General features: G+C 61.0%; 3 protein-coding genes across 5 annotated transcripts; 1 reads left to right on the top strand and 2 right to left on the bottom strand.

Moving 5' to 3' along the window:
- Positions 1–1,020: 1,020 nt before the first annotated feature.
- TRAF4 (TNF receptor associated factor 4) lies at positions 1,021–10,824 on the bottom strand. Its single transcript, XM_027726764.2, has 7 exons — positions 6,644–10,824; positions 3,810–3,861; positions 3,397–3,501; positions 3,160–3,321; positions 2,675–2,836; positions 2,446–2,601; positions 1,021–2,090 (listed from the first exon to the last, which is right to left on the bottom strand). The coding sequence occupies exons 1-7, from the start codon at positions 6,784–6,786 to the stop codon at positions 1,458–1,460; spliced, it is 1,413 nt and encodes a 470-aa protein (XP_027582565.1). The 5' UTR covers positions 6,787–10,824; the 3' UTR covers positions 1,021–1,457.
- Positions 10,825–10,933: 109 nt separating this feature from the next.
- On the bottom strand, positions 10,934–25,310 carry NEK8 (NIMA related kinase 8). 3 transcript variants are annotated; one of them, XM_039389302.1, is made up of 15 exons: positions 24,921–25,310; positions 21,687–21,892; positions 20,469–20,701; positions 19,655–19,786; positions 19,262–19,470; positions 18,759–18,838; positions 18,045–18,226; positions 17,671–17,821; positions 16,495–16,571; positions 15,224–15,341; positions 14,782–14,932; positions 14,395–14,558; positions 14,016–14,174; positions 13,744–13,902; positions 10,934–12,095 (listed from the first exon to the last, which is right to left on the bottom strand). In XM_039389302.1, the coding sequence occupies exons 2-15, from the start codon at positions 21,820–21,822 to the stop codon at positions 12,067–12,069; spliced, it is 1,980 nt and encodes a 659-aa protein (XP_039245236.1). In that variant the 5' UTR covers positions 21,823–21,892; positions 24,921–25,310; the 3' UTR covers positions 10,934–12,066. The 3 variants fall into 3 exon arrangements, with proteins under 3 accessions (XP_039245236.1, XP_027582560.1, XP_027582562.1); XM_027726759.2 differs by lacking the exon at positions 24,921–25,310 and adding an exon at positions 22,241–22,500; XM_027726761.2 differs by lacking the exon at positions 24,921–25,310 and adding an exon at positions 22,221–22,298.
- TLCD1 (TLC domain containing 1) lies at positions 23,656–25,721 on the top strand. The gene is made up of 4 exons (XM_027726765.2): positions 23,656–23,896; positions 24,051–24,133; positions 24,460–24,542; positions 24,960–25,721. Exons 1-4 carry the CDS (start codon positions 23,700–23,702, stop codon positions 25,353–25,355), a joined length of 759 nt encoding a protein of 252 aa, XP_027582566.1. The 5' UTR covers positions 23,656–23,699; the 3' UTR covers positions 25,356–25,721.
- Positions 25,722–26,363: the final 642 nt, after the last annotated feature.

The following is a 26,363-nucleotide window of genomic DNA, read 5'->3' as shown; positions in this document are numbered from 1 at the left end:
GCACTGGGCACCAATACAGGCTAGCATGGGTCACCAGTACAGGCTGGCATGGGCCATCAATTTGAGCTGGCACCAGTATGGGCACTGGGCACCAGTATGGGCTGGCACTGAACACCAGTACAGGCTGATACTGGGCACCAGTTTGGGCACCATTATGAGAGAACTGTCCATCATTAGGGGTTGGCACTGGGCATCAGTTTGGGCTGGCACTGGGCACCAATACAGGCTGATTATAGGCACCAGTTTGGGCACCAGTATGGATAAGAACCACCCATCATTACGGGCTGGCACTGGGCAGTGGTGTGGGCTCATACTGGGCACCACTATGGGCAAGAACTGGGCACCAGTTCAGGCTGGTACTGGGTACCAGCATGGGCAGGAGTATCGCCCAGTTCCCCAGGGTCACATTGCGCTGGGACCTGCCCAGGGGACATTCCCGAGGGGATAACAGTGTGTGGGGACACCCGTCAATGCTGCCCCCCCAGCCCAGCCAGGGCCGCGGGGTGCAGCTAATTAGGGGCTAATTGTGTTAAGCCAGGGCTGCACTAATGCAATTGTGGGATTATCCTGCAGAGACAGCGACCCCCCATTGTTGCCAGGGTGATTTGGGGGGTTTCAGAGGCATGCACCTGGGCCATGATCCAGCCAGACCCCCCCAGGTCTACCCTAGTGGCCCCACCCAGTGCCCACCCACCCTTCTGGGGATCCCGGCCTTTCCAGGGGCTTTAATTGCCCCAAGGCTAACGAGGGGCTGGTGGTGCTGGGAGGGGGCGTGGGCTCTGCAGGTAAACAGCACCCCGGGGCTGGCGAACCCCCCCACCCCCGGCACATCCCGGCTGATGGTGATTACCGAATTAACCGGCTCCATCTGAGCCCGTCTGCTGCCGGGATGTGGGTCAGGGATTACCCCCCTCTGTGCCCCCCAGCCCAGACCCTGCCCTCCCTGTCCCCTGCACCCACGGCTGGGGATGGGGGTCCTGCCATCCTGATCCTGGCAGGCAGAGGAAGGAGGTTCAGGCGGCCGTAATAAATACAAGAAAACTTTATTGAGAAAAAAAAGAGGCGGGAAGGGGGCAACGGCCCCGGCTCAGGGAAATAAATAACAACCTGGGGAGCACCAGCTTACAAAATATGGCTCTGGGCAGTGGGGTCCTGCGGGGTCCCCAGTGAGGCTGGCAGGGGCTGTTGGGTGCCCCAGTGAGAGGCTTGGGGGGCCCAGCCCCCCGGCACCCCCGGGCACCTGAGAAGGGGCTGCCCCAGGGGGCAGCTGGGGCTGCCAGAGCATCCCAGCCCCAGCAGGGACATGGGAGCAGCCCCATCCCTGCCTATCCTGAGAGCCACCACTGCGCCACAGCAGCGTCCCCAAGCCGGGAGCACTGACTGCGGGCAGGGGCTCAGCACCACTTGGGGCACCCCTGGGTGGGCGCCCCACTCACATCCTGTCCCCCCTCAAGGGCTCAGGCCAGGATCTTCTGGGGGATCTCCACCGAGGCTTTGATGAAGATGGCATTATCCCGCACGTAGTTCCGTTTCCTGATGTCCTCGTGGGAGATGAACTTGGGGTAGCCGAAGCCCAGGGTGCTCTCGTCCAGGGAGCTGCGCGAGGCTCCCGGCTTCTGGAAGTTTTTCCAGTTGGGATCGGGATGGAAGGTCTCGGTGATGTGCTGGGGCTTGGAGAGCGAGGGGTCGCTCTGGTCCAGCAGGGAGAAGGTGACGCGGTAGGAGAAGGGCCACTCCAGCAGGTTGTCGTACTCTCCCGGCAGCACACGGATGTAGACGGAGAGGTGGCTGCTCTCCCCGCTCCCGTTGCCGTTGAGGAAAGCCGAGACCTGGAGCTTGTAGCCGTACTTGTGGGTGTAGAAGGGGGGGCTGAAGAACTCGTAGTTGCTGCGGGCTTTGGCCTCCTGCAGCTTGCGGGCGTAGTCGGCGATCTTCCAGATGAGGGTCCCGTCGCTGCTCACTGACAGCTCCTCCATGTCGCGCCGCAGCTCCAGGATCTCCTGCCGCTGCCGGCTCACCAGGGCACACACCATGCCCAGGTGTGCCTTGGTGCTCTCCTCCAGGTGCCGACCCATGGCCAGCTTGGGGCACTGTGGGGACAGTGGGATTGTCAGCGGGGACATTGGGAGATGGCACGAGACAGGAGGGAAGGGTGCCATGGAGATGGGGGTGCTGGAGCAGGAATTTGTAGGGACACAGGGGTGGCTCAGGGACACCTGGTTGGGATGGCATGGGGACACTTGGGTGGCAAAGTGACACGAGGTGAGGCAGGACAAGGATGGGGACGTCATGGAGCCACATGAATGGGACAGAAGAGAACCAGCTCAGGGGATGGGACAGATAGGGCAGGAGTGGTGTGGGGATGTTGTGGAGCACAGGCACAATATGGTAGGGAACGACACCCCATGAACCCCCAGGGCAGGTTGGTCACAGGGACACACTCACCCGGTGCTTGCAGCCAGCCTCCTTGAAGGGGCACAGCAGCATGGCAGTGTTGCAGCTCTCCTTGAGGTGGGTGGGCACGTCCTCCCGGGGGATGCTGGGTGTCCCACACTGGTTGGGGCACGGCACAGGGTACCGGGGACACTGGTACTGGTGGTTCTGGGGAGGCAGAGTGGCTGTCAGCCAGGGCTGGGAGCCAGTGGGGTGAGGGTCCCCATCAGCCCCATCTTACCTGGATGGTGTCGAAGACAAACTCCTTGGAGCAGTAGGTACAGGGCTGGGTGCGCTTGGGGCACTCGGCCAGGGCGTGCTGGGACAGCAGGCGCCGCATCATGCGGGCCCCACACTTGTTCTCGCAGTACACACTCTCCTGGGGACACGTGCCCTGGTGGCCCTGGGGACCATGACAGCATCGTCACCCTCTGTCTGCCCTCACCAGCCAGCCCTGCCAGGGATGGGGCCATACGGTGCCCCCATGGCCAGGGGCACAGGGACCAGGAGCCCACATGTCCATGTCCCCACAAGGCTGTTACACTCATGATGTGCCCCCCATCCAGGCTCTGTCCCCATGCCCAGGTTGTATCCTCCATGGTTTCCCTCACAAGGCTGTGTCCCCCATGGCCAGGCTGTGCTTCCCACAGTGTTCCTGCCAGGCCAACCCCATGGCTGTCTCTCCCATAGTGTCACCCCCTGCATGGTGCCCCACCCGTTGCCCACCTCAAAGGCCTCCCCAGTGAAGTCACTGGCGCAGAACTCGCACTTGACCCGGCGCTTGGGGCAGCCGTGCTGGACGTGCTCGGGCAGGTCACGGCGGCTCAGTTTGGCGCTGCACCGGTTGGGGCAGGGGATCACGTTGAAGCCACAGGTGCTGAGATGGGCCTGCGGGGCATAGGGATGGTGAAGGAGGGCCATGGGACAGAACCTCGACCCTCACCCCATCCTGCCAGCCCCTACCTGGAGGTGCTTGATGAGCCCGCTCCAGCGACAGCCCTCCTCGCTGTGGATGCAGCGGATGGCCAGGCTCAGCACCTGCGCCTCCAGCTCTGGGTCGGGGTAGATCTGGGGGGGCAACACAGGGACTTGAGCCTCCTGCACCAGGCTATGGGCGTACAGACCCCCAGCACAGCCTGGCTGGGAGCCGTGGGCACTCAGCCCGGGGCCGGATCCCCCACTGGCACAGCAACAAGCACCCTTTGTCGGGAGCGGGTTTCCGCTCCCCGGCCCCGCAGCACAAAGGGCTCTTGCTTCCGCCTGAGTGCCTGTGCCAGCCCGGCGTGGCTGTGCCAGGCGCTGTGTAGAGCCTTGGGACGGCGCCTTGGCGGGGATGTCACCTTGGAGGGAGGTACCCATCCATGTGCCAGGCTCACCTTGGCGTAGTCCAGGGGCAGCTGGTCCTCCGGGCACTTGAAGACACCTTCGCTGCAAGACACAGAGGGGTCAGGATCACTCAGGGATGGGGAACAGCACCAGTGACACAGACACGATATCCCATCGGGTCCCTGCCATCCCATCCCAGGACATTGGCGCTGTCCCTCCACCGCTGAGCGCTCACCCCGTACCAAATCCAGCCGCGACCCTGGGGGAGCTGCAGCTCTAATCCCGCTCCATCTGTCTGAGCTGGGAAATGCTACGGCCAGACACCCCCCAAGGCAACCCCCGCCTCCCCGGCTGGGCACGGCGGCCCCCGTCCCCAGGGGCCTGGGCCAGCCGCCGCGAGCAGCGTGGCACCATCTGGAGCCCCGGCAGCCCCTCGCCTGCCCCGGCCCCTGGGATTAAGGAGGGTGCCGGCGGCTGGCCAGGATGGGGCCGGCAGGGGACGGGGCTCCCGCAGCCCCAGGTGCTGGGGCCCAGGGGAGGTGGGGGAGGGCAACAGCTGGGCACCAGATGTGCAGCCCGGATGTGTGGCCCTGGGGCTCCCGCTCCACAGGAAACGGCCCCATCAGCCATCGTGGTGAGCCAGGACAGGGACAGGCAGCCACCCCGGAGGGGTCCCCATCAGGCTGGGCCCCCAGGATGGGGTGCTCCTCCAGAAGGCTGTCCCTCAGCTGGGAAGGGCCCTGCTCAGCCCTGAGCTGCGGAGTGGCAGTGTGAGGTGGAGATGGGGATGGAGCCGAACAGGCAGCCCAGACTGTGACACCGCTCACCAGGAGCCACCATCACCTCTGGTCCCCACACCACCATGCCTGGGAACAGGTGAGGGTGTCCACGTGCCATCCCTGATGGACACTGGGGTGAGAGACCACAGGTGCTGCCTACAGGGACACGCAGCAGGGACAAACAGGGACCCTGTGGCTCTCGTGTCCCTGGATGAGGTTGCATTGCCTGCACAGCTCCTGCCCGTCTAATGACCGAGTGCCCTTGGCAGGCGTTGGCGTGGCCTCGACCGGGGCTGCCAAGTGGATGCGAGACCTCAGGATGGAGCCAGCTGTGCTGCCTGGCACGCGCTGGCCTGGGATGGCCTGGGCATGGCACTGTCATGTCCCCTGCGGCCACCAGCCCTGTGCTGGGGGTGCAAGTGACCCCCAGGAGCCCCAGCTCAGTGCCGCGGAGTGTGATTCATGCAGGGCACGGCTGCATTCAGCCATGCCACGTGTTTGCTCTGTTTACTGCAGGTGGTTCCGTGGGAGTCATCAGGCATCTACCAAGATAAGGTGCCCTAGGACAGGGTCGGGCACCCATCCCTTTCCAGGGAGCCTGTGGGTGGCATTGCCCAGCGGCTGGCATTGCCTTGGAGCTGGCATCACACCTTTCCAGGGCAGTCAGCCGTGTCTGCACCCTGTGCATGGTGTTGGGGTGCTGTGGCTGGGGGGGGAAGCGGGACAATGACCCGAAGCCAGCGCCTAATCCCCGACAAAGCCTCCCCATTCCTCATGCTTGGCCGGGCAGGGAATGTGCTGAGGCAGCACCCAGGAGGACCGTCCTTGCCTCTGACCTTCACGGCGTGTTGGGGCACAGCGAGGTGACAGGGTGGGGAACCCCGGCACCACCCAGCACCCCCCTCCCGGCACCGCGGTGGGGCTGGACGGCTCAGTCCAAGAGATGCCCAAACCTGATCCGGTGAAAACGGGGTGTGCTCGGTGAGGGGCCCCTGTGTCTGGCTGTCCCGGTAGAACGGAGGTGCCGGCGGAAGGGGTGCGGAGGGGGGGCAGGGAGCAGATGCGTTCTGACACGTGCCCCGGGGAACGCCCGGTTTCGTAGAAACTGGCCACGGTGTCTGTGGCTCCCGGGGACCGTCCCGGGCGAAGGTCGCCCCGGCGGGGAAAGGTGCAGCCGGAGGCGGCAGCGGAAACCGGGGCCCAGAGTGACGCTGGTTATGGGCCTGGGGGAGCACGAGCATCCCCTCGCCGAGCCCTGGGGGGACCCCCGGCACCGCAGTGAGTGCGGCGGCCCCGAACCGGGGCAGCACCGGCCTCGCACGTGCCCCCGGGCTGCCGGTACCGGTACCGGGGGTCCCAAACCGCGCGGGTGGGAAGAGGCCCCGGCTCCTCGCTCCCAGCGAGCGCACACGGCCGGGTCGGGCTCCCTCCTGGGCGCGGGGGCACCGGGGTGGCCGGACCCCTCAACACACACACACACCGGTCGCTTCCTCCGGCGGGGCCAGGGCAGGAAGGGGTTAAGCTCGAATCTCGAAACTCGCCGCTCCGGGCTTTACCGGGCCCTCTTCTTCCTCCTCCTCCTCCTCACCGAAAGGGGCCACGGGCCGCTGCACCCCGCAGGCGGCTGTCACAGCCTGGGCGCGCCCCGCACCCCCTCCCTGGCCCGGGGCACCACCACGCAACCCGCGCCTTTCCCCGGCCCGGGGCATCTTGGGGCGCCCCGCACCTTTCTCGGGGCACCGCGCACCCCCGAGCACCCCGCACCTTTTTCCAGGGCACGCCGCAGCCGCTCCCCGGCCCGGGACATCCCTCCCCGGGGCACTCGCATCCCCTCCCAGGCCCGGGACATCCGCACCCCCGTGCTCCCCTCACTCCGGCCCCGCCCGGGGCCCCCCGCACCCCTCTTTGGAGCACCCCGCACCCGCGGGTACCGCACCCCTGGGGCCGGCGGCGAATGAGGGGGGGGGGGAAGCACCCGTCCCCCCCGGGGTGCGGGACCCCGCATCCGGCGGTGCGGGGATGGGCGGCCGGGGTGCCCCGCGGTGGGAAGGGGTGCGCGGCGCGACGTCAGGTCGGGTCGTCCGTGACGTGCTGCGGGGTCTCACCTGAGGAACTCCTGCAGGCAGGTGTCGCAGAAGCGGTGGCCGCACGTGGAGACGCGGACGGGCTCCCGCATGGGCTTCCCGCAGAGCGGGCACAGCACCCGCCGCCGCGGCCGCTCCAGCAGCTTGTAGTCGTAGCCCGGCATCCCGCCGCCCCGCGCCCGCCGCCGCCCCGCGCCCGCTCGGCTCCGCGCTCCGCGCCCGGCTCCGCCCGGGGGCCGGACGGGGCCGGACGGGGCGGTGGGATCGGCCTGAGCCCGCCCCTGCGCCCCGGGCCGGGGGACGGCACCGCGCCCGCCTCCTGCCCGCGCCCCGCCTCCCCGCCGCAACGGGGGGGAGCGGAGCGGTCCTGGCACCCCGGGGGCTCGGGGAGCATCACACCGGGGACAGACAAGGACTGGGGGAGCGTCACATCGGGGGCAGCCCCTCCAAGGGGCTTGGGGACCATCACGCTGGGGACAGCCACCCTGGGGGCTTGGGGAGCACCCCACCGGGCACAGCCCCCCCGGGGGAGTTGGTACCCACCACGCTGGGAACAGTCATCTCAAGGGCCTGTGACCCACTGCACTGGGGACAGCCACCCCAGGAAGTTGGGGAGCATCAACATCACATCGCACACGGCCACCCTGGGGGCTTGTGCACAATCTGCAGAGCCCCCCCCAACACTGTAGCCTCCCCTGGCCCAGAGCTGGGCTCCTGGAGCACACACTGTGCTGTCCTCACTACCCCTGTGTCTCTTTCTTTACTCGGGGGTGCCCCAGGGGCTTCACACTCCTGCAGGCAGCCCGGGGCCACAGTTGTGCCCCTGAGCAAGGCTGGAGGTGAGATACAGCTCCCAGACACACTCCTCCCACAGAGAGCTACTTGTGTCCAGCCATCACCCACAGCAGGACATGGAGGGGCTGCCCTGAGCCCCCCACTCTACAGGCATGGGGGGACACAACAAGCTCCTGTGGCTTTGTCTTGCTGGGAGCTCATGCCCCAGGCTGCAGCCATCAGCAACCCTCCAGCCACAGTTTGTAACGGAGCAAGAGCCTGGAGGAGGGAGAATAAAAGCAAATCTGTCTAGCTCTAGCCCCCTCATCACTCTTTCAGAAATCAGAGCAGCATATGGGAGTATTTGCCCCTTTCCCCAGAGATGGAGCTGAGCAGATGACAGGCTGTGAGCATGTGTTAGTCCCACCAACGCTCACTCCAGCCAGCTTCCCATTAAGGGCAGCAGTTGCTCCAGACCCAAATGTTAGCAGTTTTCAATTAGCAAATGGCAGAGGAGAGGGATTCCTGGGGGACACACTGAGCAACTCGAGCTCTATCACTTGTCACTCAAGGAGCTCACGTTACCCTTCTCCCTGAGAGGCTCTGCTTAAAATAAAACCCTCCAGCAGCCCGAGGGGAAGCAGGCAGCCCGCCTGCTTGCTGCCAGAGCTGCCAAGGAGGGGATGGGGGGCTGATTTCTGTGGTTACCCTGAGGGGTGGCAGGTTGTCCTGCCACAGCCTGAGCTGCAACGGGGTTTTAGCTCCCAAATATCAGGGAAGCTTGTGCTGGTGTACACTGAACATGAACAGTCGTGGCAGGGGATTTTCTGAGGGAGGTAAGTAGCTGGCAGCCTGCTTGGATGGTGGAGAGCACTGAGCTAAACTTTAACCAGCTCCCAGCGAGCCTGGAAACCCAACATGTAAAAACAAGTGACAGTGGGCAACTGTACAGGGAGCAGTGGGGTGCAGCAGGTACCTCGAGCTGGGTTTGAGGTGCTCCCCAGCCAGGTTTGCTCAGGGCTGTGACTCCCCAAGGGCAGGATCTACCAACAGCCACATGGTCCAGCTGGTTCTGCCACTATGTGCCAGCATGCCCTGGAGCCAGGCTGCCTCCAACAAGAGATAGGCACTATCCCAGACACTGTCCCTGACATACTACGACCTGGCCCTGACTAAAAACTGTCCCTGGACACAGTTATGAGACAAGGTTCAGGCCAAAAGGACAAGGCCCTTGGCATCCCGGGGGGTGATGGGACTCCTGGTGTTTCCACCACCAAAGACAGGACACATCAGTCTTGTAAGCTTAGACAGCCTGTGCCTCCAATGCCAGGCATGAAACAGCCGACTTTTATCATTATTTACTGCTTCTCTTTGATGTTTTTAAAATTATTCTTCCCTAACCTCACTGAAGAGCATCTCTGCTAATTAGCCAGGAGCTGACAAAGCCATCAGAAGGTGCTGGCTGTGCCGGCAGGGCGGCTGGGAGGTGTCAGACCCTGCAAACAAAGATCCCTCCTTTTCCCCTCTCCCTAAGGAAAGCCCTCCCCGCACTCAGCATCACAGCCAGGCATTTGTCTCACACAAAGGTGACACTTGGGGCAATTCCCTTTGTGGAGGCGATATGTTCCCTGTCCCCTATGATGGGTCACTCCTTGAACCCATCTGGGCTTGGAGAGGCCTCTTGTCCTCTTCCCCAGCCTCTCCCTGGTCTGCACTCCTGCTCCATCCCTCCTCCTTGTATTTAACTTAAACTGGAGGGACAGAAAACTGACTGCTCTGGCTTCTAAAGAAGTTAAGGTGGAGCGTTTTGCCCCAGGGAAAGGAGTGGGGAGAGTCCTCTCCCTGCTTCTGGGGCCTCGTGCCCAGGGAGGGTGGGGGAAAGGGAGTGAGGCGGCTGGACAGACGGATGGCAGCTGCACCTTCTGCCAATTCTGCCAAGCCTCGTGGGAATGAGGATACGACCTCGACAGAGGTGCTGGAATCAAAACAAATCAGCTCTGGGATCAGCAGGCGGTTTGGGCTGTTTCCTGATGACAGCAACAGCTCCAGGTCAGCAGGATCTTACTGGGAACGGGGACAGCTTTTCCCTGGGTGACAATGGCCAGAGGGGACCCACACCAAGATGCACAAAAGGGGACAGGCAGCCTCATCCCACACCTCCCCTTCTCACTCCCCTCTGGCTCTGCCTTCCTTAGCAGGAAGAGCCACAGGGACACGGCTGATCCACCACCAGCTCCACAGAACACGGGAACAAAACAAGGATAAAGGGAGAAGCCCTGAGACCTGCAGATTTCACCAGGAGCTTCTGCAGGGAAACAAAGCAGCAGACGTGAGGAATGCAACTGGCCTATTTGCCCAGGCTGCTCTCTGCCTCCGGCAGTGTGGACATGCCTCGGCTTGTAGTTTCAGGAGCTTTTGTTGCTCGGGGCTGGGGGCCTCTTTGTTTCCTTTACCCTTTCGCCAGGCTTGGTCACAGCCCGGTATTAAATTATTCAAATCATCTCGCTGGGCTTCACAGCTGAACTCCTGCAAGGAGCGCAGGCTGTGAAATCCCCCGGCCCGGCACAAAGCACACTGGTCCACACTGTTTTCCCCTGCCTGGAGTAAAGGGTCCCGATATTTGAGCTGGTGACACCTCCAGCCCCAGCACTGCAGTGCAAAGGTGTCATTAAGCCATAAAACAACCCACCTAACACCAGCACATCGATGGGAACAGGGGGGCTGCACCCCTGGATTTGGCAGCCCAGCTGGAGCAGGAAGAGCCTGGCTCCTGAAACAGTGACATTTTGGTGGCATCGCTGACAAGACAAAGGATATCAGACCTCTGTCCTGCCTGCTGCTGTCCCAGCAAGCCCTCAGCCCTGTCGAGGCTGTAGCAGGAGCACCAGTCCCTTCCTATGGGATGTGTTTGGATGTGGTGTGGGGCGAGGGGAGCTGTGAGAGCCCAGCTAAACACAGCCAAAAGAAATCTGTTGCTGTAGGAGCTGGTGCTGCTGCCAGCTCAATGCAGGGAGGAGAGGCAGTGGCCCAGAGGGGCTTTGAGGCAATTTAACCCAGCCCTGTAATTACCTCAGTGCCCAGGTTGGTCTGGGAGGGGAGAACACCTTTCCCTCTGTCGACACCAGGCTGCAGGAGCCGTCCCTGTAACCTGCAGCACAAAGAAAGTGCCAAAGGACTGGCAGAGCCTTTGAATTCCAGTCAGCTTCCTGGGATAGCAGGGTGTAACCGCCTGAAAAGGCAGCTCCACAAGAAACAAAAACGGCAGGGAAAAACCCATGCACCCACCCTGCCAGGAGCCAAACAGGGAGGCTGTGTCTGCAGCCAGGGCTGCACACGCCTCTCCCGGCCGCACAGGACCTGCTCCCTTCCCCAGCTGGAGCCTGGAAGGCGAGGGAAGAAAGAGCAGGAGACCTGCAGAAATTCATTACCTTTCACATGACAGAGGGATCGGTTGGCTTTTACCAGAGCCCAGTGAGGTTTCCCTCATTGAAAACAGGAAAGAATCACAAAAAATAATTAGAGAGATTTCATCTCAGCCAGCTTATGAAAGCACCGACTTTATACACAACAGATTGGCAACAGCACAAAGATGGATGTGAAAGGCAAGAGCATTTGCAATGTCAGACAGATCAGAGACAGAAGCTCATCAAAAAATGGCCCAGGGCAGACGTTAAGTTGAAAAAAGAAAGGAGGGAAAAAAAATGGAAAGGAAACGACCCTTCTGGAGATAAAAAATGTGACTCCTGTCCATGACACACGGATGTGCCCCTCCTGCCCGCAGAAAGGACCCCTGGTGAAAACTCATCATCTCCCTGGAAAGATCTGGGTTAAAAAACTTCAAGTACTGACAATCACTCGCTGTGTTTTGCTCCTCAGCTGGGAGTCAGCGAGCTGGTCAGCACCAGGACTGAGGGGCCTGAGGACAAATGTCAGCTGAAGAATCCTCCAGCGAGCTCCTGGGGCAGGGGAGGCTGTAAGTGGAAAGCTCCAAGTGGCATTTGGGGAGAGCGAGCAGGGCTGTGCCACACAGAGAGGCTGCTCACACCGGGCTCGGCCAGCTGAGCAGGCAGGACCCCCGAGAGTGTGCTGAGCAGCTCAACAAATGGGTGAAACGTTTTAAGGGGGGATGGGAAAGGACAGACTTCTCTAATTAGCAAAGAGGTTTGCATTTAGTCACCCAGCACAGCGCCTGGGGCCCTGACTCCAGACACTGCTGTGCAAAGGCTGACAGCTCTCCCAGACACGGAGCTGTCAGCCTGGGCTTTGTAACCAGAGACTGCTTCCACGGAGGAAAACAACCTCTGTGCTCCTCACCCTTCTACACAGGCACTTCCAGCAGGGAGGGGAAGAGTTGTGCTGTGACCCTCTGAAGGCAGCACTGGAGCTCTGGGGACATCCACCCCATGGCACATGCAGGGCAGCAGCTCTCAGGCACTGGAGGTTCACAGTGACCCTCGTTGATTCGATAAGTGAGATCAGCTCTGGTTCCGTGGGAACCATCGTTAGGAGCTCCCTGTTTCCAGATTGCTGCCTTTGGAGTGCAGCTGGGGAGCTCTGGAGCCTGGAGCGTGTCCGAGGCAGGCAGCAGGAAGAGGCCAGGCCATGCCAGTGGCTGTGGGAGCCCCAGCATGTGTACGATGAGGCTGGATGTGGCCCCTCTCAACTCACACTCACTGGGGAGGCGACTCCTCCACAGCAGCTGAAACACAAAGGGCAAAGACCAAGATTTAGCTGTGAGCCCCACCTCAATGAAGCTACAGGGAGCAGTGTCCTACCCCACACAGGCCTGATACCCAACAACAGATGGACACTGCAATCCCTGTCCCACTATCCCAGGAAGCCACTGCAAGGCCTCAGTAGTGGCACAAGTGAGGCAACACCCAGTACACAGAGCCCAAGCAGGAGGAAACACAGTCTTTTGAGGCTTGTGCCCTCCTCTCCAGCACGCTTGGCTTCTCCCAGTTATTCTGTGTTTGCAGTGGGATTGAGAGAAGGGCGCAGCAGTGGCTCATGATAAAGTGGGCAGCAGCCCAAGCCAGTCAAAAACGGTGTCGGCCCCATGGGAGGAACCTCCGAGTGGTGCAGAACAGCCGCCCCAAAGGTGGAGCGCGGCTCGCCTGTGCCAGCACCCTCTCCGGGCCACATCACAGCCAGAGCTGACAGCAGCAATGACATCACATGTGTCAACGGATCTCGTGTTCTCTCTAGAGAAATTTCCAGGCAGACTGAGCTGTGTGAAAGCCCAAAGTCAGATCTCAGCTCTTTACAGAGCTCTTGCTGCTTTTTGCACGCTGGTTGCTGAGGGATGCTGGGGCAGGCGAGGCTGCTGCCCTCACACCGCTGAGTTTGCACTTCCAGTACTGGGACAGGAGGGACGAGGTTTTGGACAGAGGGACAGCACTGGGGCTAGACACTAAGTCCCTGCTCTTACAGTGCTGCAGGTGGGAGCCCACAAACCAGCTGCCACGGAGCATGGGGTGACTCTGGCAGCGGAAGGGGAGAGCAGCCTGCAGCCTTCCTGCGGAGACAAAACCCTTTTACTCCCATGACAAATGCCCTACTTGTTCCTGAGCCTGGGGACTCAGCCATTCCCTCTCCCCTTCACGTGGCAGAGCACATCACATGAGAGCTCGGCACTTGCAGGGGAGGAATGGGAGCCAGGGCCGATTCCGCTGTGCCGGGGCAGTCAGCTGGGCCTCCTCCCCTCAGGGCTGTAATTAGCCTCCTTGAAGTGGGCTGGGACTGGAATCCCTCAGCCCAGGCTGAGGCCATAATCAACCCAGCAGAGGAGGAAGAAAGGTCCCTCCAGCAGTCTGGGCCAGGCTCCCATTGTACATCCAGGCAACGGAAGGGCAGGTCATGCCACGGGCACGTTTTAACCACGCAAAGATGCTGCCTTTGGCCCAAGCAGAGAGGAACCACAAAACCATTGCTATCTTTTCCAAACCACAATGGAAAGGCAGCAGCCAAAATGACGCCTCAAATCTCAGCTTCTATTTCAGCAGCATCAATTAGAGAGCTGCTCTTTTTGGATACTCGGTGGACCGCTGGCACGCCAGCTCCCCACCGGCTGCAGCTTGGCCAGCCCACCTGTCTGGGAGTGCACCAGACAGCCTCTGCCATCCCTTTACTCCCTTGGCCCAGTGGGAGTGGCAGCATCACAGAGATGCAGAGCAGAAAGGGTATTTTTAAGGGCTTGAAGTTATTTCTATTCATCTGCAGTTCGAGAGGGACTAGAATAACACAGAGCTTATGTGCCAGGGTTACTCGGTACATCTCCGATCACAAAGCATTGTGTCTGGCTGGGCCCTCATGGCAGGAATCACAGGAACAAAGCCTTTACTCACGCTTTACTGCCAGCAGTGTGTTCCCGTGGCAGCAGGCTACGGAGGTCACCAGGTATGGATGCGTCTCCTCCAGCTGCACCGGCCTCGGCACTCCTGTTTCCTCGTCCTTCCTGCCCAGGCGTCCTCTGGCTCCTTTCCCCCATGTGCACACCTCACCATCTGCAGAGAGACAGATACACCTTGCTGCACACCTGCCTTGGCCACAGCATGGACTGCAGGCAGAGGACAGCCAGGGCCTGCTGCAGCCCAGGACACAGAGGCTTCAGCCTCACCTGCTCCGATGGCCACAGTGAAGGCATCCCCACAAGCCACCACGGTGACCTTCATCGCCTGGAGCCCCACAACCAGGTGGGGCACGCGGCTGTTGCGGCAGGATTTGGTGCCCAGCTGCCCGTGCTGGTTGCTCCCAAAGGTGTAACAGTGGCCAGAGGCTACAACAGAGAGGAGAGACACAACTGGGTGTCACTCAGGGATGCACTGAAGCTCTCTCTTTGCTGTCTCCTATGCTGAGCATCCTGCTCCACAGAGCTCCAGCACTGGGTGTCTCTTGAGCCTCCATGAGGCCTCTGCCCATGGAAGCAGAGGCAGGAGGAAGACAGGGAAAATGCAGGTGTCCTCCCCCCTCTCAGGGATCTGGGCACACACCCTCACCTGTGACTGCAGCCGAATGTGCTGTACCGATGTCAGCACACACAATGGGCTCTTGGTTCAAGGGGGCTGACTGGGCGCACATGAACACTGTGGCCTCCTCCACCTGGTCCTCTGGGGAAGGCTCCTCTGCCGAGCTGATCCGGTCTAGGCCCAGCTTGTTACACCTGCACAAGGAAAAGCTCAGTTCAGAGCTGGCTGACTGCAGCCTGGCACAGACACCCTGGATACAAACCCTGCCCTGGCATAACCATACCACCAGCAGCACGATGCTGGGGGCAAGATCACACAGGAGCATCTTCTGGAGCCCCTTGCTCCCTCTTCCCAGGCAGGACAGATGGACAGGCCCAGGAAGGTGAAATGTGGAGCACAGACCCTCACCCCTCTTACCTGTTGCTCCCACAAGCAAGAATCTGGTTCTTCACTGTGAGGACCATGGAGGAATCGATGCCACAGATGACCCTCTGAGCCTCATGCTCTGGTGGGACTGTGACCTGCTGGGGGGAGTTGTGGCACTCCAGCGTACCCAGCCCAAGCCGACCTGGCAGGAGGAACAGAGCAGGGAACAGCTGATGGAACTACAAACTCAGCATGGCCCCACAAAGAACAGCATTGACACAGCTCAGCTGCTGTAAGAGCCCAGCCTGGCACCCAGAAAGCAGCAAAACCCAAAGCATGGGGGCCCTGGTATGTGGTGAAACAGCTGCAGCTCTTCCACACCCACCTACCCTGGCACATCTGGAGGGGATTGTGGACAAGCAAGGCCAGCAAGGGGAGCAGGAACAGGCAATGGAAAGCACAAGCCCTGTTTTGCCAAACAGGCATCTCTTACCATTATCCCCTCTGCCCCAGGCAAACACTTCCCGTTCGTTGGAAACCGCCAGGACGTGAGACGCACCACAGGCCACCTGCACCATCTCGTAGCCCAGCAGGGCCTCCACAATCTTGGGCTGGCAGGGGAAGAGCAGCAGCCGTCAGCCGAGACCTCCCAGCCTGCCCGGCTGCTCCCATCCCTCCCACCCGGCCCCCCCAGACTCAACACAGAGCTGGCAGCATCCCAGTTTTCATCCAACACAAACAACAGAGAAAAATTTTTTTTTTGTTCCAGTCTTCAAAGGGTTTAGAGACTACGTGCGCACAGCACAGGAGATAACGCAAACATCTCTGGGGCGGAAGAAAGCAGCCAGCACGAGAATTTGGAGAGGGAAGAGGTTCGGCAAGGGTTGGGATTCGCCCCCCTGCCCATGTGGGGAGTGCCAGGGGCTGTGAACGCCCGCTCCGAGCAGGCAGGGGCTTGGTGCAGGATGCGTTGGCTCAAAGGCTCTTGTGCAGAGGAGGTGTGAGTTAACGGCTCAGATTCATTAGGGTGTGGAGGGACCAAGATCTCCACATTTCACCCAGCCCCTGCTGTGACCTGCTGTTAGATCTGACACCTCACCGCTGTGAGCCTCATTCTCATTATCGTCCTCAAGTGAAAAGCACCATTTGTTGGGATCTGGCTGCTGCTTCCAACCGGTCTCCCCTCCCCATCCATAAGCACTGAGCAGCTCAGCTCCGGACGGAGCAGGAACAAACGAGCCAGCTGACCACAGTGACAAATGGCACCAGTCCCCGGGCTCGGCTGGAAGCCATCGGCTGCTGCCACATCCAAGGGCAGGCGAGGAAGAAGCTTGAAGGGAGCAATGAGCCCTCAGCTCCAGTGCTCTGAGCCAATCGGAAACACACAGCTCTTCTTTAAATACTGGCTCTTTTGAAAAATAACTTTTCTCAGTGAACCTTGGCAGCTGCAGGCCAAGAGTGAAGCAGGCAGGTGTGTGATTGGAGGCAGGCTCCAAGCTGGGAGCCTGCCAACAGCAACCACAAGGCAGCTCTTGACTTCCCCCACGCTCAAAGGGATCATTGTGTAGGGGGGGAGAGAAAGAGAGAAGCAGGTTGGGTCTTTTAAAACCCGCAGTGACAGGGAGAGGGGGAGGGGGTCGGATGCCAGAGCATGCCTGGGATGTACATCCCTGGAGCTGGGATGTGCCCCGCTCACGTGGCACAGAAGTCACAATCCCTCCTCTCCCCTGGGGGAGCAGCAGGCCCAGCACCCTCACCACCAACCTGGCTCACATCTGTGAAGTTCCCGTGCCCCAAACAGCCATTGCTGCCGCTGCCGAAAGTCATGATTATCCCCCTGTCTGGAGCAGCAGAAAGAAGTCGTGTCAGTGGCACACGTGAGGCCCTGCAGGGCACACGTGAGGCCCTGAGAGGCGCACGCAGCCAAGGGGACGTGGCTCCCAGGACAGCGGCTCTGCTCGGACCCACTCTGACTCATGACTTGCTGCAGGGGCCATAAGCCTTCAGTGAGCTTTTAGGGAGCAGCAGGAGCTTCCAGATAGCTGCAGCCTCTCTGTGCTGCAACAGCTCAACAAACAAACAGCAGTGATAAGAGAGTGCTGAGATAACACTGGTGCAGCTGTGTACGCAGGAGCCGTGAACCCCACAGTCTGTCAAGGTGTTAAAGTCACAGAGGCACTCCCTGAGCAGCTGCCCTGCAGAGGGGTGGCAGGAAATGCCATGGAGAGGCAGGACAAACACATGCCCACAGTGTTTGCCAGTTGCATATCTGTAGTTTGCTGCCCTGACCCCCAGCAGAAGAACAAACAGAGCTTCCAAAGGACCACTGGGAGGGCTTTGCTCCACAAACACGGCCTTGGGTTGGTGTGTGTGCTCTCCTCCTACCCAGAACACCTCCTGGCCCGCTCTGAGGGGGCTTCAGATCCTGCCTTCTTGCTGCTTGAGGAGGACCAGCCCTGCAGCAGCTCACACTGACTCTTCACTGCAACACCAGTCCTTGCTGGTCACTGCCTATGCCTGTGTTATGCTCACAGAGTATGTGACAGAAAGGCTGAGCTTCCCACACACTCCTCACGCTGCGGTCCCCACTGTACAGGTCACTTCTGGCTTCAGGTGACACCAATGCAGCCAGAACAAAAAACAGAGGAAATTTCATAGAATCGTTTAGGTTTAAAATGACCCTTAGGATCATCACGTTTAACTGTTTGTGGCCCTCCCCATCCCAGACAGACCTCTGGGGCTGAATTGACCAGCATGGCATTATGCTTGCCATTTCTGACCCCCACCAGCTGTTACATGAGAGGCCACAGAGGCCCCCATGTCACCCCAGCCCAGTGTATCTCTTGGGTTCCTCTCTAAGCAGGCTCTCCAGGCAGTCCCTGCTGGCTTTGCAGAGGGATCTGGGGCTCAGGAAGGGGAAGGCAGGAGGCAGCAGCTCACCTGTGAGGCAGGCTGTGAAGAGATCACCGCAGGACACGTGTTTGATGGTCACTCCAGACTGGCCTTCCAGAAAGCGGGACACAAACTGAGGCTGGAGCTGCTCAGTGGATCCTGGGAGAGAAGGGCCTCCAGCAGCCCCCATTGGAGGAGCCTGATGGAGAGAAGCCATGTCAGCTGCTGTACCTCTGAGCAGCAAGAGCTGGGATGGGGAACTCAGATGAGCCTCTTCCCACCGACTTAGCAGTGCTATCCACACCCTGGACGGGACAGTGGTCCTGGAGAAGGCAGTGCTAGGGCAGAAATGTCTCCTCCTCAGAAATCACACATCCAAGGCCTCCACAGCCACTGCCTGCCCCAGGTTCCCTGTCACTCACCTCCCACAGGATGAGCCGCCCTGATTTGGTGACCCCGGCCTTCTGTGTCCTGCCAGCAGAGACCTGCACCACCTCGGTGTTCAGCATGGGCAGGCGGAGCGGGGTGGTGATCCCGCTGCCCCACGTGTAGATGGATGACAGTGGAGGTGGGATTCCTGTCCTGGCTGAACCACCTCGGACACCTGTGGGTCACACAGAAATCACTAACGTGGATCCCTGACTCTGCTCCCACAAGAAAAGCAATGACAAGAGCCAGTCTGGGTGCCAGCAAAGCTGCCTGCCAGCTGCCAGAGCCACACCAGTGCTGCTCCAAGGGGCTGCAGGGGAGATCCCAGCCAGGGAGCATGGGAACAGCTCCATGTATTTTATCCCAGAATTCAGGGAAGTGGCACCACAGCTCTAGCCTAATTGTTACCAGTGCCAGCTGCATCACCCCGCACTGGGACATCCCCCCTCAGCACCCCTGGCTGGTTCCCAGACTTTTGCCGGGAACAGCAGGAACTTATTTCAAGGGTTTAAACCTAGAAGAGGCAGCTGGAGAAAGAACTCTGCGTGGTCCCCAGAGCTGAGGTGCCCATGGGCTCCTCCAGGGCTCAGGGAAGGTGACATCTCTTAAATTCCTCTCTCCAGAAGTTCGAGTGCCTCTCCAACCTGCACCATCCAAAGGAAAGCTTCTGAATGGAGCTGAATGGAACACAGCATGCCAGGACTCACCTCTCGGTCTGGCACTGCTTGCCCGTCCCCCTGTCCGGCTGTGGGTCACTGTTGGCACTGGAGCCAAGGGCTTTTCAGGCCTGCCAAACCAAAATCCAGCCTTTAATGTCAGCTCAGCCCCAGAGGTCCTGCAGAGCCCTGGATCACAGGTCTGGGCACAGCTACAGCATAAGCCATGGCTGAATAGCTCACAGCACTGCCTTGTTGGTGCGTTAAACCACCCGAGAAAAGGAAGTTGGCACCAGTTCGCTCCCCCCTGTGCTCACAACTCTCTACTCAGTGTCACTGTGATGACAAGCCCACACCTGCCATGGCACCTGCCTGGCCCTGAGCCCCTGGGCCAGGCTCAGCCAGCAGCAGCTGCACACTGGGCAGCACAGGAGAGCTGTGGGACAGAGAAAATGCTCTCTTTGGAGCTTGTATCAGAGGCAGTGAGCTGATCAGACATGCAGTGGGCTGTGGCAGCCCCTCCCAAGGGACACTAAGGTGGCAGTGCCACTTGCCTTCTCATTTTGACACTGCCCACGTCAGTGTAGAGGTTCAGGAGGGGCCGGATGCAGATGGCCTGGGCCATGATCTCATTCAGCTGGGGCCGCTTGGAAGGATCCAGGTTCAGCATGCTGAGGATGAGCTGGCGCAGGTCAGGGCTGTATCTGTCTGATATTGGGGCAAACGTCCCACTCATGATCTTCAGCACTAAGGCAGGAAGGTTCTGGAGAGAAAATAAGAGACATACAGTGGCTGGGCAGTCAGGGGCGAGGCCGAGGAAGGAGGTCTCAGCACTGCCCTCTGCCTTCACACTTCCCAGCTCAGTGAGAAGTGATCCCAGCGTACATTTTCACCTCTGTGAGAGCCCACGGCTCCCTGTGCTACTGTATACACCACATGCCTCTTACCGCAGCTTCGAAAGCCCTCTTGAGGCTGGCGAGCTCGTACAGCACACAGCCCAGAGCCCAGATGTCACTCTTCTGGTTGTAAGGCTTCCCTTCACAGAGCTCTGGGGAGATGTAGCACGGAGTTCCCACCACCTAGGAGAGACAAAAAGGTTTACTGCGATGGTGTGAAACTGGGGCAGTGAAGTGGAAAGAGGAAGGGTTCAGTGTAGAGCCCAGTGCTCGGGCTGGCAGGAACACCACCACACAAAGCTCTGTGGAGCTGGGCTTTTGTTCCCTGGCATCAACAGCTGCCTGACAATCTCAGTGAAAAACACGAGGATTTGCTTTTCCAGTGACACATACAGTGATTGCCTCTAATTTTGCTCCTATTCACTTGAGAGAATGAGAGCCCAGAGCACTGAGCATGATACGAATGTCTGGTCAGGTTAACCCAGGTAGGGAAAGACACTCAAATGTCAAGCAGACAGAGGAGATTAAGGCAAGGCAGGACGTCAGCACACAGGCAGGAGTGTAGTTGCCAAGGATGCGTCAGACAAGCCTGCAGACACCACCTCCACCACTGTTACAGCAGTGTCTGCCCTCACCAGTGGGCCCAGACACCCCGTCCTCGCCCAGCTTTGGGCAGGCAGGTCTTTCTCACCTCTCTGCAGCCCCCAGAGCCACAGCAAACTTGGGTGTGAAGACATCAGCCTGTACAAACTCCAAGGAACAAAGCAGCATTGCTTAGAGATGCTGCCAAAAGACTATCGTGAGCCAAGTCCCCCAGAGTCTCCAGCCTGGTGCCACGGGATAAAGTAGCTCCCCTGCCACTCACTGTGTAGGCTTTGCTCTTGCTGCTCAGGATTTTGGAGATGCCAAAGTCTCCGATCTTGACGATCATGCGGTGTTTGTCCAGGAGGATGTTCTGGGTCTTCAGGTCGCGGTGCAGGATTTGCTTGGTGTGCACGTGGTGCAGAGCCAGGAGGATCTGCACGAAAAAGTGCAGGATGGTGTCCTCATCCAGCAAGGAATTGCAGCGTTTGTGGATGAACTCCGCCAGTGTGCCCCCTGCAAGGAACAACAAAGGGCTGTGGGCAAGGGGGGCTGCACAGGGCAGCACAAATCTGGCCTAAAACCAGGGGGGATTTAGCCATGGCATCCTAACAAGCCAAGCATGTGGGAAAAACACATCCTGGTGGGACACACAGCGTGTCCTCCAACGCTCCCGGACAATGGCAGCACAGCTGGTGGGACAAAGAAACAGCCTGAGAGAAGTTACTGTTGACACATTATCAAAAGCAGCAGGAAAAGAAACACTAAAATTACAGCTCTTGGAGGAGGACATAAACCTCAATGGCAGAACAAGATCAGCCTGTTCTGCAGAGGAGAATTCTTGCAGTCCAAGAGGCCACGTGGCACAGAGAGGCCCCTGTTGGGAAGGGGAGGTCCAGATTCAGGGCTCGCACACAGCTTTTAACAAACCCACATGCAAATGTTGATTTCATCTGGAATTCCACAGCAAATCTCCTTGGGAATCACAGAGCTGCGGGACCAAACAGAGCTGACACAGGGAAATGTGCCTGAAACCTGAGCCAGAGGCAGATGGTAGCATGCTGATCAGGGACAAAGGTGATTGAAATGTCCTTGTTTTGGATATGATTAGCAGGTGTAAGGCTAACAAAATGGCTGAGGTTGGAAGGGACCTCGGGAGGTTGCTGGTCCAGTCCCCTGCTCAAGCAGGGCCACTGACAGCTGGTTGTCCAGGACCAGGACCTCTCTTTTGAGTATCTCCAAGAATGGGGACTCCACAATCTCTGGGCAACCTCTAGCAGTGTTGGGTCACTTGGCTCACTGTCAACCTGGTGTCCACCAGGACCCCCCAGAAGCTTTTCTACAAAACTGTCTGCTCAACAGGGACATGCTTGCACTCTCTGGGAGTCCAAAGCACAGGGTCTTTACAAGGTGCACAACATGCGGCAGCTCGACCCAAGGAGAGCTGAGTGCTTGGCATCTCCTGGACCTGCCACAGGCACTGGGAGAGGTCAGGGCGCACCTGGGGCATATTCCATGGCGATCATGAGTGCCTTGTCCTCCAGGAAGTTCTCATAGTACTCGATGACGTTGGGGTGGCTGAGCAGCTTGAGCACCTGGCACTCGTTCTGCGCCGCCAGCCGCTCGTCCTTGCTCATCTGCTCCACCGGGATCTGCTTCAGGATCACCAGCTTCTGGTCGGCCTTGCGCAGGCACAGGTGCACGATGCTGCAGGGGCAGAGATGGGGCCTCAGTGCAAGGACAGGGGACAAAACACAGGGCCTGGCCACCACCCTGGGGTGACACAGGGCCTCTGCAATCCTCCCGCCCGGGGGTGTCACACACCCCCTGCCGTGTCTCCAGGGTGTCCCACACCCTCTGCCGTGTCCCCCCGCGTGTTACACACCCCGTGAGGTGTCCCCCCGGGTGCCACACCCCGGCTGACCCCCGCATGGACAAGTACCTCCCCATCCTGGAAGCGAGGGCTGTGGCCTCCCACCCCGCGGTACAAAGGCCTGGAGACCCCCATATCGCTCACCCCCGGCGCCCCCCTCACCCGAAAGCCCCTCTCCCCACCACCCGGATCCGCTCGTATTTCTCCATCCCTGGGCCCGACTCCTCCCGTCTCCATGGAAACACTTCCGCGCCGCTACGGCGGCCGCGGCCGGACAAACCCCGTCGCGTGTGTGAGGCCTGGGAGGGGGATCCCAGGGGGACATGGCGGGTAACGTCACCGCACCGCGGCCTTGGGGACCTCCTGGTTGGGTGGGCACCCCAGTGCCGCGGGGAGCCTTGGGCAACAGCCAGGGAGAGGAGCTTGGGGAGCGCTGGGCTGCCCGCCCCCGGTCTGGGGGGTGCCAGGAGGACCCCCCGGCACCCCTAGAGAGTGGCGGTGCCCTCGGCAGACTCCAAACCCCAGTCTGGGGGGGGCATCCATGGCGGGGGCTGTGCTGCTGCAGAGCCAGCACGGGACCCCTCTGTCCCCCCCAAACCAGGCATTAGACCCCCAGGACCACGAGCATCCCTGGGGCGGCCGTGATGGCGGGTATAGAGCGAGGAAGGGGGTCCTGCCTTGCTCCCAAGGGTGGCTGCCCGTGCACTGGAATGGGGACAGGGACAAAGGTGGCACTGCCACGTGGCCATGCTGCCATCTAGCGACAGCCAGCCCGGCTCACCGGGGCCAGCCAGCGCCCAGTGCCCTGCACCGGGGGGCAGCGATGGGGCAGGACCCTCACTCAGCAACCAGCCACGCCTCGGGGCCCACAGAGCTGGCCTCACCCTGCAGCCATGCTGGTACTAGGGGGCACCTGTGTGTCCCCCTGCCTAGGGTCCCGCTGTCTGGGGTCTATGTCTTCAGGTGAGCGATTGTGGGTGCTCCCACTACTTTTCCAGGGCACGATGGTTTCCCCGATATCCCCCCTCTCGCACCACGCGCTGCAGCCAGCGGGGACAGCCACATCGTGACCGGGACACGCACACACAGGGTGCCCAGAGCAGACAGATGTGGCGAGGCCCACGCCAGCTGTGCAGCACTTGGGACAGATGCGCAGGGCGCAGCACAGATGTGCGGCAACATCTGCCACGCACATGCTGCACCCCCCCAACCCTCCTGCGCTGCCGGGGACAGTGCCCTGGCACACCCACGCGTTCGCTGCCTCGCACACGCGTGCAGGAACACGCAGCGCACAGCAGGAACGAGTCCAGCGCCCCGCGCAAACACCTGCGATCCCCGCACAGGTGACACACCTGGGGCACAGGTGACACACCTGGGGCACAGGTGACACACCGGGCAGCCACGCGCGCGAGCACCCAAACGAGGTGGCGTGGTCAGTGGAGGGCGTGACCAGTGGGGGAGGCGTGGCCAGGGCGCTCCCGCCCCTCAGCGCGCGCGTGGAGAGAGAGGGCGCGTCCAATGGGAGGGGAGGCCCGCAGCTGCCGGGGGCGTGGCCACAGGGGGCGGGCTGTGTGTAGGGGGCGTGTCCCCCCGCGGCCCCGCCCCTCCCGCCGCGGCCGCGCGCCGCCGGCACTGGGCGCGATGGGCCCGGGCGGGCGGGCTGCCTCGGCGGCGCTGGTGGGCGGCAGCGTGGCGATCTTCGGGGCGCTGCGCCGCCTGGCCCTGGCCCTGCCCCGGCCCGCCGCCGTGAGGAGCCGCCCCGGCCGCGTCTGGCGCTGGAGGAACCTCCTGGTGTCTTTCGCGCACTCCGTGCTGGCCGGGCTGTGGGCCCTCTTCAGGTACCGGGCGCCGCGCGCGGGGAGGGTGGGCACGGCGCGCCCCGTGGGAGCGCGACCCCCGGCGGTACCCCCAGGGGAGGGGATAGTGGGTCCCCTGCCCCGCCGTGTCCCTCATCCCGGCGCCCAGGCTGACCCCCTTCCTTCTCACCACCAGCCTCTGGCACTCCCCGGAGCTGCTCTCCGACATCCAGGACGGTTACAGCGTCTCAGGGCACCTGCTGGTCTGCTTCTCCTCAGGTAAGGACCCGGGCAGGGCAATGGCCGCAGCCACCCCACCGGGCTCTGCCCACTCCCTGCTCAGCCTCGCCCGGCATGCAGGCTCGGGACGAGCCCCCGGCTCAAGGGCTGGGCAGCTCTCCGTGCCTCCTGCCTGAATCACAAGCGTGGGGCCCGCAGGCTGCCAACCCCCTGGGGAACAGCCGCGTCTCCGTGCCCAGACGGGGTGGAGGTGCTTCCGACATCTGGAGCACAATCACACCACCCTCCTCCTCGCTGCTCCTGCTTACCACAGCGGGTCATGGTGCACAAGCCAGACCCCCTCAATGCTCTCCTTCATCCCACAGGCTACTTCATCCACGACACCCTTGACATCATCTTCAACCATCAGTCCCGCTCGTCCTGGGAGTACCTGGTGCACCATGCCATGGTGAGTACAGCCAGCACGGGGGGCTATGCACCCCGGGGCTCAGCCCACCCAGGTTTCCCATGCTATGGCTGGGCAAGCCAGAGCCCTTCCCTCTGCCTCGCCCTGGCTGTGAGGTAGGCTCTGCATCAACAAGGCGAGGGCGCCTGGCGGGGCAGGATACCTGCCAGCATCAGCTCCAAGCGCTGGGAGCCAGACAGGCTGCTGTGCCGGGAGAGGGAAGAGGCTGGAGTCTCATCCCAGCTCCCCAGCGCAGGGAGGTGTAACTGCTCTTGGGGATCTGGCTCTCCAGGCTGGTTTTCCCTGGGGGGCTGCTGGGATCTCTGGTTGGGGGGGAAGAGCACTGCATATATGCCCAGACCCTGGTGGGGAAGAACTCGCCTCTGCCAGGGCTGACCCTGCTCTGTGTGTGTGTCTCAGGCCATCTCTGCCTTCGTCTCACTCATCATCACAGGCCGCTTCCTGGTGGCAGCGGTGCTGCTGCTGCTGGTGGAGGTGAGCAACATCTTCCTCACCGTCCGCATGCTGCTGAAGATGAGCAACGTGCCTTCCCCGGCGCTCTACGAGGCCAACAAGTACATCAACCTGGTGATGTACTTCGCCTTCCGCCTGGCACCCCAGGCTTACCTCACCTGGTACTTCCTCCGCTACGTGGAGGTGCAGGGCCAGGGTGCCTTCCTCACTGCCAACCTCCTGCTGCTCGATGCCATGATCCTCATGTACTTCTCCCGCCTCCTCCGCTCCGATTTTTTCCCCTCCCTGCGCAAGGGCTCTGCGGGGAGAGATGTGGACGGTGAGAAGTTTCTGATAGACTGAGACATGTGCACCGAGGGGGAACCTGGGCTCCAGCTCCTGGAGGTTTTTGGCCTCTCCAAACCTGCTCTGATGTGCCTTAGGGCTCGCTCCCAGGCCCTGCCTTCACCTGCTCTGCTGCCTAAAAGCACTTCCCTGCTGGACCAGCCCGACAGCTTCGCCAAGCCACGGGGATGCTGCCAAAGCCAGGGGCACGGCCAATGGAGAAGCAGCCCAAGCCAGTTTCCACATGGGCAGCTGGAGGGCCAGAGGTGGCTGCACTTGACAGCTGATGGCCTGGGAGGGTTGCGAGGGAAGGGACGAGTCCCTCCCATGGTGATGTTGGGTGTTATGTGCATTAAAATCAGTCTGTTAACTGCTGCTGCAGCACACCTGGGCTGGCTCTTTTGTGGGGCAGAGCAGGCCAGGGACTCCCCTGGGTCAGGGAGAGGCTGGGGGGACAGGGCTGTGGGAAAGGATGTGCCCCATTCCCAGCAGAGGGCTGGCAGTCCTCAGGGGCAAAGACAGCACATTTCTGCAGTCCTCTTTGTTCTAGGGACCCTCCAGGGATGAACTCCAGCCCCCGTGGGTCCTACCAGCCCAGCTGAGCCTTAAACAGAAAGACCCCATCCCTCTCATGGATGGGTTCCCCTCCTCTTCCTTACTCCTGTGCTCTTCCAGAGACCCAGGGCTGTGCAGGGAAGAGCTGAAGGGAGCCAGGAGAGGTACCAAGCCTTGTGGCAGCAAGGAGCCTGTCTGGGCTGCGTGACTCACTCGGCAGCCACGTGAAGTGGAGCTGGCATGGAAAAGCCGTCTGAGGCCATGGGCTCTTCCTGGAAGACTGCTGCATGCTCGCATCCCCCCAGAGCAATCCTCACCAGCACAGCGCAGCTGCAGCCCCGTGAGTGTGCTGAGCCCTCTCCTGCAGCCACAGGACCAGGATGGCTCCAGCAGCTCCCCCAGAACAGTGGGAGGAGAGGAGAGGGTTCAGCTCCCCAGGGGAGTGGGGCCAGAACTGGCCCAGCCAGTCCT

The sequence above is a fragment of the Pipra filicauda genome, unplaced genomic scaffold, assembly GCF_003945595.2.
Source record: "Pipra filicauda isolate LSUMZ 115617 unplaced genomic scaffold, ASM394559v2 scaffold71_size5581439_pilon, whole genome shotgun sequence".
Classification (NCBI taxonomy): Eukaryota; Metazoa; Chordata; class Aves; order Passeriformes; family Pipridae; genus Pipra; species Pipra filicauda.
This window is presented reverse-complemented; position numbering and strand designations above follow the sequence as displayed.